General features: G+C 40.4%; 1 protein-coding gene across 5 annotated transcripts in view; it reads left to right on the plus strand.

Moving 5' to 3' along the window:
• LOC134352320 (uncharacterized) overlaps positions 1-21,589 on the plus strand; it is a 32,110-nt gene that overhangs the window by 1,942 nt on the left and 8,579 nt on the right. For 3 of the 5 annotated variants that reach the window (XM_063059618.1, XM_063059616.1, XM_063059619.1), the window contains exons 2-7: positions 2,803-2,901; positions 3,611-3,668; positions 6,960-7,167; positions 9,917-10,018; positions 10,186-10,318; positions 19,684-19,904. In XM_063059618.1, coding sequence (XP_062915688.1) covers positions 2,896-2,901; positions 3,611-3,668; positions 6,960-7,167; positions 9,917-10,018; positions 10,186-10,318; positions 19,684-19,904 — 728 coding nt within the window. In that variant the 5' untranslated portion in view covers positions 2,803-2,895. Of the gene's footprint in view, positions 1-2,802; positions 2,902-3,610; positions 3,669-6,264; positions 6,321-6,959; positions 7,168-9,916; positions 10,019-10,185; positions 10,319-19,683; positions 19,905-21,589 lie in introns of those variants that run through there. The other 2 variants (XM_063059617.1, XM_063059620.1) reach the window with 2 other exon arrangements.

The raw sequence follows: 21,589 nt of genomic DNA on the forward strand, positions 1-21,589 counted from the left end.
GCTATTTATTTACGCTTATTTCGAAATCGGTCAATTTTGGTGACATATCCGCAACCACAAAATCACATCAAAGCTACTTCCCAGCATTCATACTTACATTAGTAACCTTGACTTGGCTTTAGTAGGGCATGGAAATTTGTCTGTTGCAATGAGCATCCTTCTAGATTTGAAACAAGATGACAGTAAAGATTTCTGCTGAGGAGTCTCAAACAAGTCTTCCTCCAACACCAAAACCATAGCCCAACTTGTAAAAAAGAAAAGTTCAAAAGTTCACGCCAGACATAAACTTGAAGATACCATATTTCACATTAAAAAGTTTAAATATGAAAATTCAACATAATGTTTTCCGGAAGTGGAATTTCAAGTAGATTTGAAAGTGTATAACAGTTTGTAAAAAGAAGTTATTGCATGTGATTGTAGTTGCGTATTGCCCTAGAGAAGCTGCTGGAGTATGAACTGCCGCAGACCTGCTAGTGAGGGCCTGTCCACAGTGTTATTCACAAGGGTCTTCAGGACGTGAATGTGCTGATCATGAAGAATAGTTATTCCAGTTCTGGATGGTATGTCATTTGGAGCTGAATTTGCTGGATGTAGTGTTCGCATTTGTCTGTTGTCCTCCGTAGTATAGTACTGGAGATTACCGATTTAGTGGTTGTGATGTAACTGACCTTGGTAGGTAACTACAACACAGTGCAGTTTATAGATGGAAGGACAGCCAATTTGCAAGCTGTTTCGTTCTGGAAGGTGTCGGACTTTTGGAGTTTTATTCGAACTACAATTTTTCAGGAAGTTGGCAAGTATTCCAGTGTGATTGCCAGTCAAATAGTCTTCGAGCAGCTCATGTTGCCACAATATAGAGATGACTAGACTTGTTAAATTCCTGGTGAATAGGGAATACAAGACGATGATTGAATACTGTGTCATGGTCTGAATTACAAGGTGGGGGGGTATATAAAAATCCCATTGGAGGCAGCTGGTGTTTGGAACTTGCATTGTCAGGACCTTGCAGTACCTAGGCATAGTGTGCACAATGCATGGAATTGAACTTGGAAACTGAAGAAACTTTTCTCATGATTGTCTGCCAAGTCTTTTTGTGGTATATCTGCCAGGTTGCTTGAAGGAGCCCATGACGTTAATCTTTGACATGGTGTTTGCAGCAGTGTCCAAGGGGTTAACAAAATCTCCATGACCAAGCAGGTGAATTGGTAGCCTACCTGCTGCTGTTGACAAACTGATATTACCGTATAAAGAGCGTTTGATTGTTCTGGCAACACACATCAAAGTTGCTGGTGAACGCAGCAGGCCAGGCAGCATCTCTAGGAAGAGGTACAGTCGACGTTTCGGGCCGAGACCCTTCGTCAGGACTAACTGAAGGAAGAGTGAGTAAGAGATTTGAAAGTGGGAAGGGGAGGGGGAGATCCAAAATGATAGGAGAAGACAGGAGGGGGAGGGATGGAGCCAAGAGCTGGACAGGTGATAGGCAAAAGGGATACGAGAGGATCATGGGACAGGAGGTCCGGGAAGAAAGACAAGGTGGGGGGGGAACCCAGAGGATGGGCAAGGGGTATATTCAGAGGGACAGAGGGAGAAAAAGGAGAGTGAGAGAAAGAATGTGTGTATAAAAATAAATAATAGATGGGGTATGAGGGGGAGATGGGGCATCTCTCTCTCTCCTTTTTCTCCCTCTGTCCCTCTGAATATACCCCTTGCCCATCCTCTGGGTTCCCCCCCCACCTTGTCTTTCTTCCCGGACCTCCTGTCCCATGATCCTCTCGTATCCCTTTTGCCTATCACCTGTCCAGCTCTTGGCTCCATCCCTCCCCCTCCTGTCTTCTCCTATCATTTTGGATCTCCCCCTCCCCTTCCCACTTTCAAATCTCTTACTCACTCTTCCTTCAGTTAGTCCTGACGAAGGGTCTCGGCCCGAAACGTCGACTGTACCTCTTCCTAGAGATGCTGCCTGGCCTGCTGCGTTCACCAGCAACTTTGATGTGTGTTGCTTGAATTTCCAGCATCTGCAGAATTCCTGTTGTTTGATTGTTCTGGGCCTGTATTCATTGAAATGTAGAGCGGGGGGGGGGGATCTCATTGAAACCTATTTCTACAGTGAGGGAGTCTAAGGCCGGAGGACACAGCTTCAGCATAGAGGGATGTCCATTCAGAATAGAGACGAGGAGGAATTTCTTCAGCCAGAGGTTGATGAATCTGTGCAATTCGTCGCCACAAGTAGTGGTGGAGATCTGGTCATTGGATGTATTTAAGGCAAAGGTTAAAAGGTTCTTGAATAGTCAGGGCATGAAATGTTATAGGGATATGACAGGAGAGTAGGGTTGAGAAGGAAAATGGATCAGCCATGATGAAATGGCAGAGCAGATTCAATGGGCCGAATGGCCTAATTCTGCTCCTGTCTATTATGGTCTTACAGAATGACGTGAATTAGAACGGACTGTACTAAACTCAGAGCCTATGCAAGAAAAACGATTGCTGCTCTCACAATGGGAATATTTAAATTCCAATTATTTAAAGAAGTTACAGATTCTACAGCTCAGGTTCAACCACATTGGACTTAATAAGTTTCTTTAAGAAATTATATGGACATACATTTAGGTGGTTGGGGCTCAGTATCCATTAATAATTGGGTCTAAATGTGGGGAAGGATTATGCAAAGTACGTCAAATAGCCAGTTTGTTTCTTAATCTTACCAAACTGCAAATTACTGAGTGACTTGTAAATTATTTCACTGAACTTTGCTTTGTCAATTCAGTAAAGTGCTGTATTTTTGCATCTTCATTTATCCATCAGATTTTCAACATTCTTAAAACTATTATAAGAAAAAGTGAAAAGAAAGTTGCTGAGAAGACTAAATTAACTAGTGAACGAAAACTGCAGAAGGAGATGTCTGTAAGTCCAATTAGATTATAAGTGGAAATAATAGTCTAAATTATTTACCTAAGTAAATAATTCATTTCTGGTAATACTTTATTATAAGTTTTATAAAATAAACTTCTTATAAAATAGACTTTTTTCCTGTTGAAATACATTAAATTTTAATGTCATATTGTCAGGAGTGTATGTTTACTGTATCATTTTTAACATTATTTCTGTTTGTCACTAAAAATAGTAGGCCTCTAACAATTAGTAATTAATACTGCACCTAGAGTCATCCCAGGCTTCAGTTGACAGTTGTGAAATCAGATCCACATTTTCAGAATAAATTTAGTATTGAAACAAAAATCATATCTTTTTATGCCAGAGTCAGCTAAAGACTGACAATGAATATTGCGTCAAGTAAATTTTGTGGTTACTTTTGCAATATATTTATCAAAATTTCATACAGTGAGTAATGACTATATCTACCAACATAAAATACACATTTCTGACTTATTATAAAACACAAGGGATTCTGCAGATGCTGGAAATCTTGAGCAACATTCTCAAAAATTGCTGGGGGATCTCAGCAGGTCAAGCATTCACCTGACTTGCTGAGTTTCCCCAGCATTCTATGTGTATTGTTCCTGACTTACTGAGCTTGTTTGTTGCACTTTTTCAGATTCTCAATGTTATGATTCAGTATTTGAATACTGAACTTTAAATTTTAACACATTCACAGAATCCTATCAGACTGTACAAAAGACCGATAAAATCGCAGGGACAGTTGAGAGTTGCAGGTAAAGTTGAATTTTATGAATTTTCAATTTCATGGAAGTTTTTCAATGTGACCTTACCTGCAGAAATCAGTTCATTGTTGTCTTTGAGACTAATTAAAGTGCTTGCATTTTTCATATTCTTATAAAAATATCAGGATTGGCTCTTTAGATTAACTACACTTGCAATAATAATCAACAACTAATGGGAGATTTACTCTATTTGAAATACTGAGATGGTGCTCAGTACTCACTGTCGGAGAGCTGATCAGAGCTCGAAGTTTTCGGATGACTCAGAGTCGGACTGTGGTTGGGCATGGCAGGGAGAGTTTTTCTTCCTTCTCCCGTCTGTGTGAGATGTGGGACATTTGAGAGACTTTGAACTTTTACTGTGCTCATGGACTGTTCTTCGTCAAGTTATGGTGTTGTTGCACTGCTGTAACTATATGTTATAATTATGTGGTTTTGTTAGTTTCTTTCAGTCTTGGTCTGTCCTGTGTTTTGTGATATCACACCGGAGGAAATATTGTATCATTTCTTAATGCATGCATTACTAAATGACAATAAAAGAGGACTGCGTGTCTTCATAATCACAATCTAAAATAATGTGCTATTTTAAGAATTCATTACACAAAAGCTATCTAGGTAAGTACAGTACTGTGCAAAAAGTCTTAGGCACATATATATAGCTAAGGTAAAGACTGTAGTAATTTTATATATTGCACATAAACATGTCTTATTTGAGTGATGATGAACCTGATTCTCATATAGGTTTCTTTTGTGGACTGAGAGCGGGAAAGGGTCAGGGAGAGGGAAATTATGGTTGGGAAAAGTGGAAGGCACAGAAAGCAGAGCAGGAAGCACCAGAGAGACCTTCTGTAATGATCAATAAACCAATTGTGTGGAATCAAATGACCTTACCTGGCGTCTCAAGGCTGGCTGTCTCCATCCTCGCCAGCCATCCCCCCCCGCAATTCCGGCACCCCTTCTCTACTACCTGTCCCACATTCCTCCCACAGCACTCCACCCTTGCCACTCCCAGCATCCTTTGCTCCTGTCAGATCGACAAACTCGCTCTCTGCTCCAAGTTGACAACACAGTACTACGTAAAAGTCTTAGGCACTCTGGCTATATATATGTGCTTAAGTCCTTTGCACGGTACCGTGCATGGATAGGAGAGGTTTATAAAGCTACGGTCCAAATGCAGGCTTATGGATAGCTCACTGGGCATTACAACCAGCACGGTCAGGTTGTGCCAAAGGGTCTGTTTCTATAGTGTGTGACTCATGGACTTTAAGTGAATTAATTTGTCCTATAATATAGTGTCCCTTTAAAAGTTTGTGAATACATCGAGATTAATAACTGAACGTCCACATTCTCTATGCTGGAGAACTCCAGAGGTTCAAAACATAGATGGAGAGGATATTCATTGGTGCTCAAGCTTCCAACACCACAGTCCAAGCCTTCCCAAACTCATCAAATCTATGCATTTTTCACTAGTTTTGCTGTTTAAAAATTAATCTACCCTTCACATCTCTTCACCCTCAAGCAGGGCTCAATTACCATATCCTACCGATATTACAAGCATAATATTTTACCTGCAAATGCTGGCTTTTAAATTAAGCATCTAATTCATGACTACATCCAGCAATCTTGGGCAACAATACAGGCAGTGGGATAGTTCAGCTATCAGCAGCCGCTAACACCATCCAAGTACTCAAGTCAAAGGCAAGTTTATTGTCATATGCACACATACAATGCAAAACACAGTTACAGCAGCATCACAGGCACATAAAATCAAAAAAAATATAAATTAAACATTTTTATTATTGAACTATATATACTATATACAACCTTGAGATTCGTCTTCTTGCAGGCAGCCACAAAACAATGAAACACAATAGAACCCATTAAGAAAAACCCACACAACAAAGACCGTCAAACACATAATGTGCGGATAAAAAGGAACAAATCGTGCAAGCAATAAAAAGTCAACAAATTAGATAGATACTTTATTGATCCCAAAGGTAATTACAGTGTCACAGAAATTACACCCAGAATATTAACCGCTGAGCCCACAAAAGTTGCATGGGGCCACTTCTGCTCTGTGCCAAGTTTGTGAATCCACCCCAATTTGTACACAAGCAAGAAGTAGAAGAATCCCCTGAAATTGAGCATCGGAACTAACCCTGTGCAGAACCTGCCTTCCACCCACAGCTCACACTGACAATTTGAAACACATCCACAACACTTCCTGTATTGTTCCCTCAGATACCCAACCACAGGCAACTGAGGTGTATCAGTGCTGACCTACCTCTCTCCCCTTCTCTCCAGTACAAACTGTGCGTTACAGCACTTTTCCTAGTCCAAGACAAGGCTGTGACAAGCCATACAAATCCTGTTTGGAGGCAATGGTTCTTTCTGTACTTGTACTCTTTCAATCAAAAAGTGCCGGTTGTGACAGATTTAGCGGCTAGAAGTAGAAGTTAACTATTTTCTACATGCACATGAGACTACAAATAAGGAGGGAAATGGACAGTTGACATATCAAGTTGAGATCCTTTGTTCGACCCAAAATGTTAACTGTGCATTTCCCTCCATAGGTGTTCCCTGGCTCGCTGAGTGCCTCCAGCACTTCATGTTGTTCTAGAAACTAACACCTGCAGCCTTTTCTGTGTACGTATCAAATCAGGCTTGCCATTCGCTGTGGTCCTTGCTGCCTTGCTTTGTTTCCTGGTACCCCAGAGGCTCCAATATAAAATTCTAATGCCTATGTCCAAATCGATTTGGAGTTGCAGAGAGGTTAGAGGGGTTTTGAAATTTTATTAACACTCATGGAATGCTGCTGGCCTGGTATTCACTGCTAGATGGGTGGTTGAAGCAGGAAGCCTCATTGCATTTCAAAGGTACTTGGGTGAGTAGTTAATATTTTGCAACCAAGAATAATGCAGGCTGTGAGCTTGGAGTGGGAACTGGGCTTGGGAGCTTCTTTACAGCCAGAATGGTTTTCTAATGAGTCAAAAACTTGAAAATTTAATATAAAATAAAACATTTTAATGTTGTGGCAAGTATGAAAATTCACCAAGAAAAATATTCCAGTGCAATTCTGGGCAGAATTACCAATTCATTGCTAAGGAAAATGGGCAGAATTGCAACATTTTTAATTCCTCTGGAGATTGTGGGAATAAAAGGTATGCTTCCAAGTAGGAATAAGAAACACAGATCTTGTTTTTTTCCACAACTTTTTAAATATAAAAGCACATGTTTTAGATGACTTATTGGCTACATCAAAGTATCCTCCTAATGGTGTTCCAGAAAACAGAACCAACATGCACACGACCATCCCACATCTTCCAAAAATCAACTCTGCTGTTGTTCAAGAGAATGACGTAAAAGAGCAGCAAGTGCCAATTTCTCATATTGCTGACTACTTCATGGCGAGGAAGAAAACTCTTAAGTTGAATGGATTTCATTGGCAGAGGGAATATGTTCCCATACCTAGCAATCTGCCATTGGCAATAAGGTAAGAAATTTCATCTCTTATACTGAATCTGAAAATAGATCAGAGTTCTCAATGTTTTGCTTTCAGGGATGTTTAAATATTTACCTTACTAGCCTTTGTATCTTAAACCAGAAATTATTTTTAATTCTGTTATCTTTCAACATTAAAGTCCATTACTTTTTTCACATTTGCCTTCATTTGATTTCAATAATTAATGCACAGTGCTCTTATTGTGTTTAGCTTATGTACTGGTAAGTGTAAACTTAGGCCCTGAAAATATGAGAACTTTTATTAATAATTTAACATACTCAATTGGATTATAGTTTTTGATATTAGGTTGGTTAATCAACAAATTAAAGGCAATCACTAAATTTATAATGAAAAGTAACGTTTATTGAACAGTCTTTTTACTGGCAGCACTGTGAGACAGCAGCAGGCAAGTTTGTTGTCATGCTCTTACAGCCACATTTCAGATCTTGGGTGCTGTCCATGTGAAATTTCTCCATTTACTTTGAACTTTGACATTCTTCCTGTAAGTCCTTAGTTTTCCCTTTTGTGCATCTGTTTCCACGCACATCCCAAAGACCTATTGGTAGGTTATTTGGTCACTAAGTTGTTCCTGTTTTAGATGGGTGGATGAGAACTGAGGAGAGAAGATGTGGGGAAGAATAAATGAGAGCACGTAGGATTAAAGTGTAGTGCAGCCTCCTTTGTTGTAAGGAAATTTGAGATATTAAGCTTAAGGATTTGATATATCATCTCAGCTGTAACAAGGCCAACATCTGAAGTACTAGAAGACAAAAAAAAAGCTGTTTTTAAAGTAATATAAGAAACACAAAGCTTGAAAATAAACTTTGATTTTTTAAAAAACATTCATCAGCATATAGAAACATAGAAACATAGAAAATAGGTGCAGGAGAAGGCCATTCGGCCCTTCGAGCCTGCACCGCCATTTATTATGATCATGGCTGATCATCCAACTCAGAACCCTGCACCAGCCTTCCCTCCATACCCCCTGATCCCAGTAGCCACAAAGGCCATATCTAACTCCCTCTTAAATATAGCCAATGAACTGGCCTCAACTGTTTCCTGTGGCAGAGAATTCCACAGATTCACCACTCTCTGTGTGAAGAAGTTTTTCCTAATCTCAGTCCTAAAAGGCTTCCCCCTTATCCTCAAACTGTGACCCCTTGTTCTGGACTTCCCCAACATCGGGAACAATCCCCCTGCATCAAGCCTGTCCAATCCCTTTAGGATTTTATACGTTTCAATCAGATCCCCCCTCAATCTTCTAAATTCCAACGAGTACAAGCCCAGTTCATCCAGTCTTTCTTCATATGAAAGTCCTGCCATCCCAGGAATCAATCTGTTGAACCTTCTTTGTACTCCCTCTATGGCAAGGATGTCTTTCCTCAGATTAGGGGACCAAAACTGCACACAATACTCCAGGTGTGGTCTCACCAAGGCCTTGTACAACTGCAGTAGTACCTCCCTGCTCCTGTACTCGAATCCTCTCGCTATAAATGCCAGCGTACCATTCGCCTTTTTCACCGCCTGCTGTACCTGCATGCCCACTTTCAATGACTGGTGTATAATGACACCCAGGTCTTGTTGCACCTCCCCTTTTCCTAATCGGCCACCATTCAGATAATAATCTGTTTTCCTATTTTTGCCACCAAAGTGGATAACTTCACATTTATCCACATTAAATTGCATCTGCCATGAATTTGCCCACTCACCCAACCTATCCAAGTCATCCTGCATCCTCTTAGCATCCTCCTCACAGCTAATGCTGCCGCCCAGCTTCGTGTCATCCGCAAACTTGGAGATGCTGCATTTAATTCCCTCATCCAAGTCATTAATATATATTGTAAACAACTGGGGTCCCAGCACTGAGCCTTGCGGTACCCCACTAGTCACTGCCTGCCATTCTGAAAAGGTCCCGTTTATTCCCACTCTTTGCTTCCTGTCTGCTAACCAATTCTCTATCCACATCAATACCTTACCCCCAATACCGTGTGCTTTAAGTTTGCACACTAATCTCCTGTGTGGGACCTTGTCAAAAGCCTTTTGAAAATCCAAATATACCACATCCACTGGTTCTCCCCTATCCACTCTACTAGTTACATCCTCAAAAAATTCAATGAGATTCGTCAGACATGATTTTCCTTTCACAAATCCATGCTGACTTTGTTCGATGATTTCACTGCTTTCCAAATGTGCTGTTATCACATCTTTGACAACTGACTCCAGCAGTTCCCCACCACCGACGTTAGGCTAACCGGTCTATAATTCCCCGGTTTCTCTCTCCCTCCTTTTTTAAAACGTGGGGTTACATTAGCCACCCTCCAATCCTCAAGAACTAGTCCAGAATCTAACGAGATTTGAAAAATTATCACTAATGCATCCACTATTTCTTGGGCTACTTTCTTAAGCACTCTGGGATGCAGACCATCTGGCCCTGGGGATTTATCTGCCTTTAATCCCTTCAATTTACCTTACACCACTTCCCTACTAACATGTATTTCGCTCAGTTCCTCCATCTCACTGGACCCTCTGTCCCCTACTATTTCTGGAAGATTATTTATGTCCTTATTTATATAGTTAAAAAAAATTATTGCAGTGACCAAAATATTAGAAATCCATTAAGAGATGTGTTTCTTTCAAAACATGGGGGGGGTTAGGTGGGTGGCTTTGTGTGTGTAGTATGATACCAGAATTTGTCAAATGTGAATTTCACAATATACAATATTTTCACATTTTGTTTCAGGGGTTACAGGACTGGGAATCGTGATAATATGACGCATAAAGAAAAATGTATAGGAAATAGAAAAGGAAGAAAATCTGGTCTTTCAGAAACCTGCACAACAAGGTTTGCATGTTTCGACTTTGCTCTTTTCATAACAAAAATACAGCACAATGTACTAAGGTACATTTGTATGTAAATAAAATAAAATCCTAACTGTTTTACTTTTAAATACTGGAAGAAAAATAGTTGAGTGGAAATCTGCAAGAAGATCTGTTTCTATTTTTTTTTAGAAAAAATATGCAAAGTTCTGCAGAAGGATCAGCAGGTACAGATTCAAATAATACTGGCTTGGACAGCAGTGAAGCTGAGGACAGCCCGCCTTTGAGACAATACAATGGACCATTAATAACCAAGTTCCAAACAGTATGTGATGACAGAGTTTTTAAGAAAATTTTACTGTGAATATTATATGTTTCTGCTGGTGTTGTGGTTTATCCCAATGCATAATTTATAATAAGTAAATGAAGATGTTCCCTTTACCACAGTTTAGTGAGCAGAGTAGTATTTGGTAAACACAGTCTCACATAAGTTGACTCTTGCACCTATTTTTTTTTTGTTGTACTTGGTTATGCAGCCCCAAATAAATAAATATCCACATACAAATTAATGAAGAAGGGAAAAAAGACAATGCATTTTCTGACAGATTAAAATACTAAACCACTTGGTGCATGTTGATCTGCGAACTAAATTTACTGAATTCATACTATAGTTTCTAATATGGCCTGTTGCAAATTGCAGCATAGTGCAGATTTACAATGATCCAGCTGAGCGGATGATTGAAATATATTACCGAAGAAAACAGCATAAGGTATGAGCAGGCCATTTCTCCATTCAAACATCTGATAAAATTGCAGGTGGTTATCTATTTCAATTGCACATAGTTGTAGTATCTATATGTCCATTCATCATGCTATTATCTAAAAATCTGATTAGTCTTCAACATATCCATTGTATAATCACCACAAACTTATGGAAAATCAAACAGATTTCATTTTATTTCTGTCCTAAATTCTAAGCAGGAATCCGTGTTCGGAGAATGTTCCCTGCCAAGCCCTTTAAGAATTTTACAAGTTTAAGTGTGAACTTCTCCAACTTTTCTAAACATCAGGGAATGTAGATCCTGCCAACTTGATCTTAACTCCAAGGTCAATTCTCCCAGTCCCAGGAAAGAGATTGGACAACGTCAACTGTGCCAACTTTGAAGAGTATTTTCTTCCTTGGGTTAAAACTGAACGGCATATCTGGTTTCAACCCAGGACCCTATTAAAGGCATTTAAAACTCCTATTTTGTTTAAATTCTCTTGTAATAAAGACATTTGCTTTACTAACTGTTTGTCACACTTGCAAGTCAATTTTGTCAAAATGTGTAGCCATTGGGATGAGTTGCAGTGCAATAAAGTTGCAGTGAAATCAAAGCAAAAAGTATCAAATACTGGTCTTAAGGTGTTGTACTTAAATGCACGCAGCATAAGGAATAAGGTGGATGATCTTGTTGTACAGCTACAGATTGGCAGGTATGATATTGTGGCCATCATTGAGACCTGGCTAAAGGATGCATGTCTCTGGGAGCTGAACGTCCAAGGATACACGGTGTATTGGAAGGATAGGAAGGTAGGCAGAGGGGGAGGCGTGGCTTTATTGGTAAGAAATGATATTAAATCATTAGAAAGAGGTGATATAGGATCGGAAGGTGCAGAATCTTTATGGGTTGAGCTAAGGAATAGCAGGGGTAAAAGGACCCTGACGGCAGTTATTTATAGGCCTCCAAGCAGCTGCAGGGATGTGGACTACAAATTACAACTGGAAATAGAAAAGGCTTGTCAGAAGGGCAGTGTTATGATAATTGTGGGAGATTTTACCATGCGAGTAGATTGGAAAAATCAGGTCAGCACTGGATCTCGAGAGAGAGAATTTGTAGAATGTCTGCGAGATGGCTTTTTAGAACAGCTTGTTGTTGAGCCCACTAGGGGATCAGCTGTACTGGATTGGGTATTGTGTAATGAACCGGAGGTGATTGGAGAGATTGAGGTGAAGGAACCCTTAGGAGGCAGTGATCATAACATGATTGAGTTCACTGTGAAATTAGAAAAAGAGAAGCCGAAATCTGATGTGTCGGTGTTTCAGTGGAGTAAAGGAAATTACAGTGGCATGAGAGAGGAACTGGCCAAAGTTGACTGGAAAGAGACACTGGTGGGAAAGACGGCAGAGCAGCAGTGGCTGGAGTTTATGCGAGAAATGAGGAATGTGCAAGACAGGTATATTCCAAAAAAGAAGAAATTTTCGAGTGGAAAAAGGATGTAACCGTGGTTGACAAGAGAAGTCAAAGCCAAAGTTAAAGCAAAAGAGAGGGCATACAAGGAAGCAAAAATTAGTGGGAAGACAGAGGATTGGGAAGTTTTTAAAACCTTACAAAAGGAAACCAAGAAGGTCATTAAGAGAGAAAAGATTAACTATGAAAGGAAACTAGCAAATAATATTAAAGAGGATACTAAAAGCTTTTTCAAGTATATAAAGAGTAAAAGACAGGTGAGAGTAGATATAGGACCGATAGAAAATGATACTGGAGAAATTGTAATGGGAGATGAGGAGATGGCAGAGGAACTGAACAAGTATTTTGCATCAGTCTTCACTGAGGAAGACAGCAGGATACCAGACACTCAAGGGTGGCAGGGAAGAGAAGTGTGCGCAGTCACAATTACGACAGAGAAAGTACTCAGGAAGCTGAATAGGCTAAAGGTAGATAAATCTCCTGGACCAGATGTTCTGAAGGAAGTAGCTGTGGAGATTGCGGAGGCATTAGCGATGATCTTTCAAAAGTCGATAGATTCTGGCATGGTTCCGGAAGACTGGAAGATTGCAAATGTCACTCCACTATTTAAGAAGGGGGCAAGGAAGCAAAAACGAAATTATAGACCTGTTAGCTTGACGTCGGTGGTTGGAAAGTTGTTGGAGTTGATTGTCAAGGATGAGGTTACAGAGTACCTGGAGGTATATGACAAGATAGGCAGAACTCAGCATGGATTCCTTAAAGGAAAATCCTGCCTGACAAACCTATTACAATTTTTTGAGGAAATTACCAGTAGGCTAGACAAGGGAGATGCAGTGGATGTTGTATATTTGGATTTTCAGAAGGCCTTTGACAAGGTGCCACACATGAGGCTACTTAACAAGATAAGAGCCTTATGGAATTACAGGAAAGTTACATACATGGATAGAGCTTTGGCTGATTGGCAGGAAACAGAGAGTGGGAATAAAAGGATCCTATTCTGGTTGGCTGCCGGTTACCAGTGGTGTTCCACAGGGATCAGTGTTGGGGCCGCTTCTTTTTACATTGTACATCAACAATTTGGATTATGGAATAGATGGCTTTGTGGCTAAGTTTGCTGACGATACGAAGATAGGTGGAGGGGCTGGTAGTGCTGAGGAAACGGAGAGTCTGCAGAGAGACTTGGATAGATTGGAAGAATGGGCAGAGAAGTGGCAAATGAAGTACAATGTTGGAAAGTGTATGGTTATGCACTTTGGCAGAAAAAATAAACGGGCAGACTATTATTTAAATGGGGAAAGAATTGGAAGTTCTGAGATGCAACAGGACTTGGGAGTCGTCGTACAGGATTCCCTTAAAGTTAACCTCCAAGTTGAGTCAGTAGTGAAGAAGGCGAATGCAATGTTGGCATTCATTTCTAGAGGAATAGAGTATAGGAGCAGGGATATGATGTTGAGGGTCTATAAGGCGCTGGTGAAACCTCACTTGGAGTACTGTGGGCAGTTTTGGGCTCCTTATTTAAGAAAGGATGTGCTGACGTTAGAGAGGGTACAGAGAAGATTCACTAGAATGATTCCGGGAATGAGAGCGTTAACATATGAGGAACGTTTGTCCGCTCTTGGACTGTATTCGTTGGAGTTTAGAAGAATGAGGGGAGACCTCATAGAAACATTTCGAATGTTAAAAGGCATGGACAGAGTGGATGTGGCAAAGTTGTTTCCCATGATGGGGGAGTCTAGTACGAGAGGGCATGACTTCAGGATTGAAGGGCGCTCTTTCAGAACAGAAATGCGATGAAATTTTTTTAGTCAGAGGGTGGTGAATCTATGGAATTTGTTGCCATGGGCAGCAGTGGAGGCCAAGTCATTGGGTGTACTTAAGGCAGAGATTGATAGGTATCTGAGTAGCCAGGGCATCAAAGGTTATGGTGAGAAGGCGGGGCAGTGGGACTAAATAGGATAAAATGGATCAGCTCATGATAAAATGGCGGAGCAGACTCGATGGGCTGAATGGTCTACTTCTGCTCCTTTGTCTTATGGTCTAATTTTCTGCGATTTCTCTCCCAGAACATCCAGATTTTTGTGTATATAAACATCCGTCATTTTCCCACCATTCTGATTTAAAGCGTCCACTTTACTTTTTTTTCAACATTGCTCTCTATTATACTCACTGTGTTACAATTTTTTTATCCAGTCAATTAATCTATTTTTATACTTTCTTACCCCTTGGTTTAGTTTTCCAGCTGGTTTTATATCATTAACAAGTTGGACGTGTTATACCAGGTTCTATCAGCTAAGTAAAAGGTTATATAACTAGCCAAGGTCCATGTGCTGATGTTATTGGTAGCCCAGTAGTTATAGTTTGCCTCCCTGAAAATGACACCCATTCTTGTTATGCATAAACTATTATTAATGTTACTTTAAGACTCATGAGCCCTAATCTGTAATAACCTCATGTACTGTCGTCCATTACCTGCTTTTAAATATTTAAATACTGTATCATGTCCACTGATACTTCTCATACCTATCCGACTCTGTGTTAAATGGCTCTTCATATTCATCAAAGATGATTTCCCTTTCATAAATCCTTGTTGGGTTTACCCAGTCATATCTATTTTTACAAGTGCTCTGTTAATTAACAATTCTACACTCTAATCCAAGACTACTTTCATAATATATTCTGCTCATTTTAGCAAAAAAAAAGTGTCGACACTAGAAATCCAAAACACAAACACAAAATGTTAAGAGCACTTGGTAGCTCAAATGTCATACAGGGGAATTTATCTTTCAAGTCAAGAGCCCTTCATCAAAAATGGAAATGTGGGAAAACAAGCTCTTTAGGTTGTAGAGAAGAGTGACTGGAATGTTCATGATGGTTTCAAACCAAAGTAATGAAGCAATTTCTTCCTTAAAAACTGTTGCTAGGAGACCATAAGACCATAAGATATAGGAGCAGAAGTAGGCCATTTGGCCCATTGAGTCTGCTCCGCCATTCAATCATGGGCTGATCCAATTCTTCCAGTCATCCCCACTCCCCTGCCTTCACCCCAAACCCTTTGATGCCCCGGCTAATCAAGAACCTATCTATCTCTGCCTTAAATATTTGGCCACCACTGCCACTCGTGGCAACAAATTCCACTGATTTACCGCCCTCTGACTAAAGTAATTTCTCCGCATCTCAGTTCTAAATGGACATCCTTCAATCCTCTTGTCCTAGAATCCCCTACCATTGGAAATAACTTTGCCACATCTAATCTGTTCAGGCCTTTAAACATTTGGAACGTTTCTTTGAGATACCCCCTCATTCTCCTGAACTCCAGGGAATACAGCCCAAGAACTGCCAGACGTTCCTCATACGGTAACCCTTTCATTCCTGGAGTCATTCTCGTGAATCTTCTCTGAACCCTCTCCAATGTCAGGATATCCTTTCTAAAATAAGGAGCCCAAAACTCCACACAATACTCTAACTGTGGTCTCACAAATGCCTTATAGAGCCTCAACATCACATCCCTGCTCTTATATTCTATACCTCTAAAAATGAATGCCAACATTGCATTCGCCTTCTTCACAACTGACTCAACCTTTAGGGTATCCTGCACAAGGACTCCCAAGTCCCTTTGCATCTCTGCATTTTGAATTCTCTCCCCATCTAGATAATAGTCTGCCCATTTATTTCTTCCACCAAAATGCATGACCATACACTTTCCAACAATGCAGAATAATCTGCAATAGCTCCAAAAAATGTAGTGCACCATCAGATCAGAAAGTCTTTCAATCTGTTGAGTCTGTGCTGACCGTCAAGCACCCATCTACCCTCATCCCACTTCATTCTCTGCAAACTTCCTCCAGATTCTATCACTCACCACAGACTAGGAGAGTTTACAGTGTTTAATTATCACACTAACCTGCAAAGTTCAAAGTAAGTTTTACTATTAGAGTACATGTATGTCACCATATGCAACTCTGAGATTCATTTTCCTATGGGCATATTCAGCAAATCTACAGAATAGTAACTGTAACAGAATTAATGAAAGACCAACCAGAGTGCAGAAGACAACAAACTGTGCAAATGCAAATATAAATAAATAGCAATAAATAACGAGAACATGAGATAAAGTGTCCTTAAAGTGAGATCATTGTTTGTGGGAAACATCTCAATGATGGGGCAAGTGAGTGTAGTTATTCCCTTTTGTTGAAGAGTCTGATGGTTGAGGGGTAGTAACTGTTCTTGAACCTGGTGGTGCAAGTCCTGAGGCTCTTGTTCCTTCTACCTGATGGCAGCAATGAGAAAAGAGCACGGCCTGGGTGGTGGGATCGCTGATGGAGGATGCTGCTTTCCTAGGACGGCATTTCATGTAGATGTGCTCAATGGCTGGGAGGACTTTACCCATGATATACCGTGCTGAGTCCACTACTTTTCCGTTCAAAGGCATTGGTGTTTCCATACCAGGCTGTGATGTAGCCAGTCAGTACATACTCCACTGCACATCTATAGAAGTTTGTCAAAGTTTTTGAAGTCATGCTGAATCTCTGCAGACTACTAAGGAAGTAGAGGCACTACTGTGCTTTCTTTGCAATTACACCTGCATGCTGGGTCCAGGACAGATCCTCTGAAATAGTGACACCCAGGAATTTAAAGTTGCTGACCCTCTCCACCTCTGATCCCCCGATGAGGACTGACTCATGGACACCCAGTTTCCCTCTACTGAGGTCTACAGTCACTTCCTTGGTCTTGCTGACATTGAGTGAGAGATTGTTGTTATGACACCGCTCAGCCAAAATGTAAGTCTCCCTCCTGTACTCCACATTATGGGATGTGGAAGGAAAGCACTCGGAAGAAACCTACGTGGTGATGAGGAGAATGACCAAGCTCCACGCGAAGGGCAGGATTGAAACTGGTTCACCGCAGATGTGTAATAGCACCTTGACTAGCTATACCCCTATGGTGCCAAGTGTTGATTATCTGAATACTAAGTCTTGAGCACTGCAGACCACCATGATAAAAGTTGAGGCATCACTTATCAACTTTCCATTGAGCGTTGTCAGAGCAAAGTAGGAGGGCAAGCATACGGATCAGAGTGGGATGGACGATTAAAGTGAAAGAGAATTGGAAACTTGGGGCCACCCCTGGGGAGTGAACATGGGTACTCTGCAAAGTAGTCCCCAAGCTGTGTTTGGTGTCTCCATTAGAGTGAGGGCAATGTCAAGGGCATTGAAGCTAATATGCTAAAAAGGAAGAAGTGCAGGTGAATTGCTGCCTCACTTGGAAGGACTTGACCTCCGCATGGTAGTAAAGGAAGTGACACGTAAAAGGGCAGATGTAGTGGTTCCTGTGTTTACATAGGAATCAGCTGTGAGAAGAGGAGTGTTGGTGGAAGTGGAAGAATGGATCGGGCATCACAAGAAGGAGGAATCCGTTTGGAATGTTGACAGGAAAGGGGAACACATTTGCAGTTAAATCTTGTAGCAGATTAATATTGTAATGGTGAGATTGAAGGTGAGGATAGGGGATCCTCTATGCTTGTCTGTTCGGTGGAGAATGAACGAGAGTGGAAGTGCAGGAGGTAGAGGAAGTGCAGGTGAAGAGCCCTGACCGATCAGTAGAGAGGAAACCATGGGCAAGAAAAAAGAAAGACACCTTAATGCATTGGTGTGGGAAGTATCAATAGAGCAGAAAACATTGGTTTGCACACTGCTGGGGATTCTGTTCTTTCCACCCTCCCCGCAGTCTCTAAAATTGTTCTTGTCCATTTTTGATGAGGGTCATCGTTTCTCTTCGTGATTTGCTGAGTGGTTCTCATATCATCTTTTTCTATTTGCCATTTCCAATGGTCTTGTGGTTTGCAGTTTTTCTCCCAGCTCTTTACCAGTTGGCTTGTATACATTGCCCTCTAATCCTACTTCTTACTAAAATCTTGGGAATTCTGTAAAGTCCTCTGTTCTTGCTTTTTTTGGCAAAATAATATTTGAAGGAAGAAAAGGCTGCAATTTGAGAAGGGTGACAAGTCCTTTGATTTTCTGGCCATAACCTGTATTTTGATCTTGTTTCTGGTAATTGCAATTTTACACCCTGTTTTGAGATTAAATAAAAATCACAGTGGAATTTGGATTATTCCCACACTGCACATAACACTGTAGAGGAAACATCTGGATGTTACTTTAATACACCATTTTTAAAAAAGATAGATTATTTACGGTTACCCACTCATCTGAACTGTTGGAATTTTGGCTTGCTCATGCATTGCTGTACTTCCAGTCCCGTCATTCTTTTATGCCAAGTTACTTTAAATAAGCTGTTGCCCCATCAGTTATGAACCTCAACTTTGGCTGGTGTGTAAAACCAATGATAATTGTTCAGCTGCCTGTTGGCTAACAAATTATTGTTTAGGGAGGCAAGAATGTAAAGGAGCTAGTGAAGTACAATGAATAATGGACTGTGACCCCCCCCCCCCCGAATACATTGCAATACATTTGCTAGGCTAGGAGGAAATAGCACGGGAATGGCACTGCAATTGGATAGTTCTTTCAAAGCAGCCATTGTAGATGTGATACACTGAGCTGCCTCATTCAAGTTCTCAGATTCCTTGAAACACAGCAAGCTAGCTTATTTAAAGCCAAGTTTATTTCATGTTCAGAAGTACATGTATGCATGGATGCAATGAAAAAGGTACTTGCAGTAACATTGGAGGTACGTAGCACTATAAAAGCAGCATTCACAATAAAAAACAAATTGTACACAATTTTTAGAAGAAACAACACAATTAGAACAAAAAAAGTCAATTTTATTGCAAAGTAGTCATAGTGTTGTGAATCTGTGGTGATTAGGGTTTTGCCTATTGCTTCAAGAATAGAAAGGTTGAAAGGAAGAATCTAGTTGTGTGGGACATAAGATTTCTGTGTACCACCTGCCTGATGGTAGCTCCCATTAGCTTCCAAGCCTTTTCGGGTTCTTAGTGGAATTTGTCTATTCTTGCTTTAACTTTATGATCTCTTAATATTCTCTGTGAACAAATTCTGTTGTAAGATATTTCATTGATCTGGCTTTAATGATCTCATGTGGGAGACTGTTCTAGATTTCACTAGCTCTTAATTTCACTGATGTCTGAGCTCAGATTTGAACATTGCACCCCTTTGTTCAAGACTGTCACACTGGAGGATATAATTTTCCTCCATCTACCTTATCATCTTGACCACTTTCATTACACCACTTATTCATCTTCTCCATGCAAATACCGGGAAGTTACCAAGGGTAAGGATCTTAACACTAATCAGATCCGAACTAGAGCTATATGCTACTTGCTCTCATTGCTACACAGAGAAGCTTTTAATTCCCAGATTTAATATTGGGGTGCTGCTCCTACAAGTGTCATATTTTGCAAAGTCAAATCACTTGCTTTATTTATAAGCTTGTCTTTTATTCTGTTATTACAACCTTGCTCAAGCTTCACTCTTTTTTAACAAAGCAGGCAAGAACAAAGATGGCAGCAAGGTTCCAGGGAGGACTTGGGTACGCAGTGGATGGTGGCAGGAGTTTAAATGTGAAGAGTGTAAAAAGTGCTAACATTGCAAATAGCTCATCAGACTCTGTTGCAAGAATGAAGTGGACAAAAAGCTTTATGAGAAAAGCTGTTAATAGGCAGCAAAGACCTTCGGCAACTTCACTTGCAGAGAAAGGAAATACCAGGTGAAGTGAAGCTGCTGTTACAATGTATTTCCATTTTAATGTATCAGAGCGCTCCACTTCAGTGTTAAGAAAAGCCATTAATTCTAATGTTGTTCTCCACTTTAATCCATTAATACCATAGCATGGTCATGTAACAATAGCTCTGCTTTTCCATTGGAAATCATTGAATGCTTTTAGGGCAGGAGTCCATAATCATCTCTCTCCTAGAGCAGTTCACTAGTTCCATAAATATATATTCTTTTCAAGGCCTCAATGGAACCTTCCTCACCCACTTTACAAGCAGTGGATTCCTGATTCTAACCACACACTGAATTCTTTAAAAAAAAACATTCTCTTTATTGCACTTTGAATTTAATTCACCTTTATATTGTTTACCTGTGATCTCTAGTCCAAGACCATCTGCTAGTGGGGAGCCTTCCATTATCTACTCAGTCCCTGCCTCTCGCCAGTTTATGTATTTTTATTCAATCTTCTGTCATGCTTCTCCTAAGAAGGCAGTCCTAGCCTCGGATCTATCCATATAACATCACCCCAGGAACTATTCTTGAATATCTTCTCTGGACCCTTTGTAATATCTTCACAGTTTTTTCAGACAGAGGCAACTAGAGTTGAACACTATATTTCCCTTGGGGCTGGATCACTGTTTTATAAAGGTTTAGCATGACTTCCATGATGTATACTCTGTTCCTTTGTTGATTTAAGTTCAGAATTGTGTGTCCCTTATCAGCTGCTTTCTCAACCTACCCTGCCACATTCGATGCTTGTGCACCCATATCCCTGGTCCCTCTGCTTCTGCACTCATCGTAGAACAATATCCTTTATTCTATATTATTCCTTCTCATTCTTCCTATTAAGGAGCATCACCTTGTACCACGTTGATGAGATGCTATAACTGTGCGAGAAAAGGTTCTTGAGTATAGTTTTGGTTGCTGACACACTTGATGTGAACCCATTTTCAATTTGTAATAAATGTATGGTTACTGAATTCCAATCATGATTGATGCATTCACTGTTGTTGCAATACACCGTTACTTCTCTTTGCAGAACTCCTTTTGACAACAGCATGATTTGTGCTGAATCAGCTCGCCTACCTACCCATTTGATTCCCGTGGCTAGACAATCCTTTTGTATCAAAGTTCAAAGTAAATTTTGTTATCCAAGTACATGTATGTCACCCACATACGACCCCGATATTCTTTTTCCTGCAGCAACTCTATAGAATAGTAACTATAACAAGATTCAAAGAAAGATCAACCAGAGTGCAGAAAACAACAAACTGTGCAAATACAGATATAAATAAATAGCAATAAAGAATGAGAACATGAAATAAAAAGTCCTTAAAGTGAGATCATTGGTTGTTGGAACACTTCAATGATGGGGCAAGTGAGTGTACTTATTCCCTTTTGTTCAAGAGCCTGATGGTTGAGGGGTAGTAGCTGTTCTTAAACCTGGTGGTGTGAGTCCTGAGGCTCTTGTACCTTCTACCTGAAGGCAGCAATGAGAAAAGAGCATGTCCAGGGTGGTGAAGATCTACCACGATGGACACTGCTTTCCTCCTGTTTCGGGTAGATGTGTTCAATGGTTGGGAGGGCTTTACCTGTGATGCCCTGGACTGAATCCACTACCTTTTGTAGGATTTTCCGTTCAAAGGCATTGGTGTTCCCGTACATTGCTGTGATGCAGCC

Source organism: Mobula hypostoma, chromosome 9, assembly GCF_963921235.1.
Source record: "Mobula hypostoma chromosome 9, sMobHyp1.1, whole genome shotgun sequence".
NCBI classification, from domain to species: Eukaryota; Metazoa; Chordata; class Chondrichthyes; order Myliobatiformes; family Myliobatidae; genus Mobula; species Mobula hypostoma.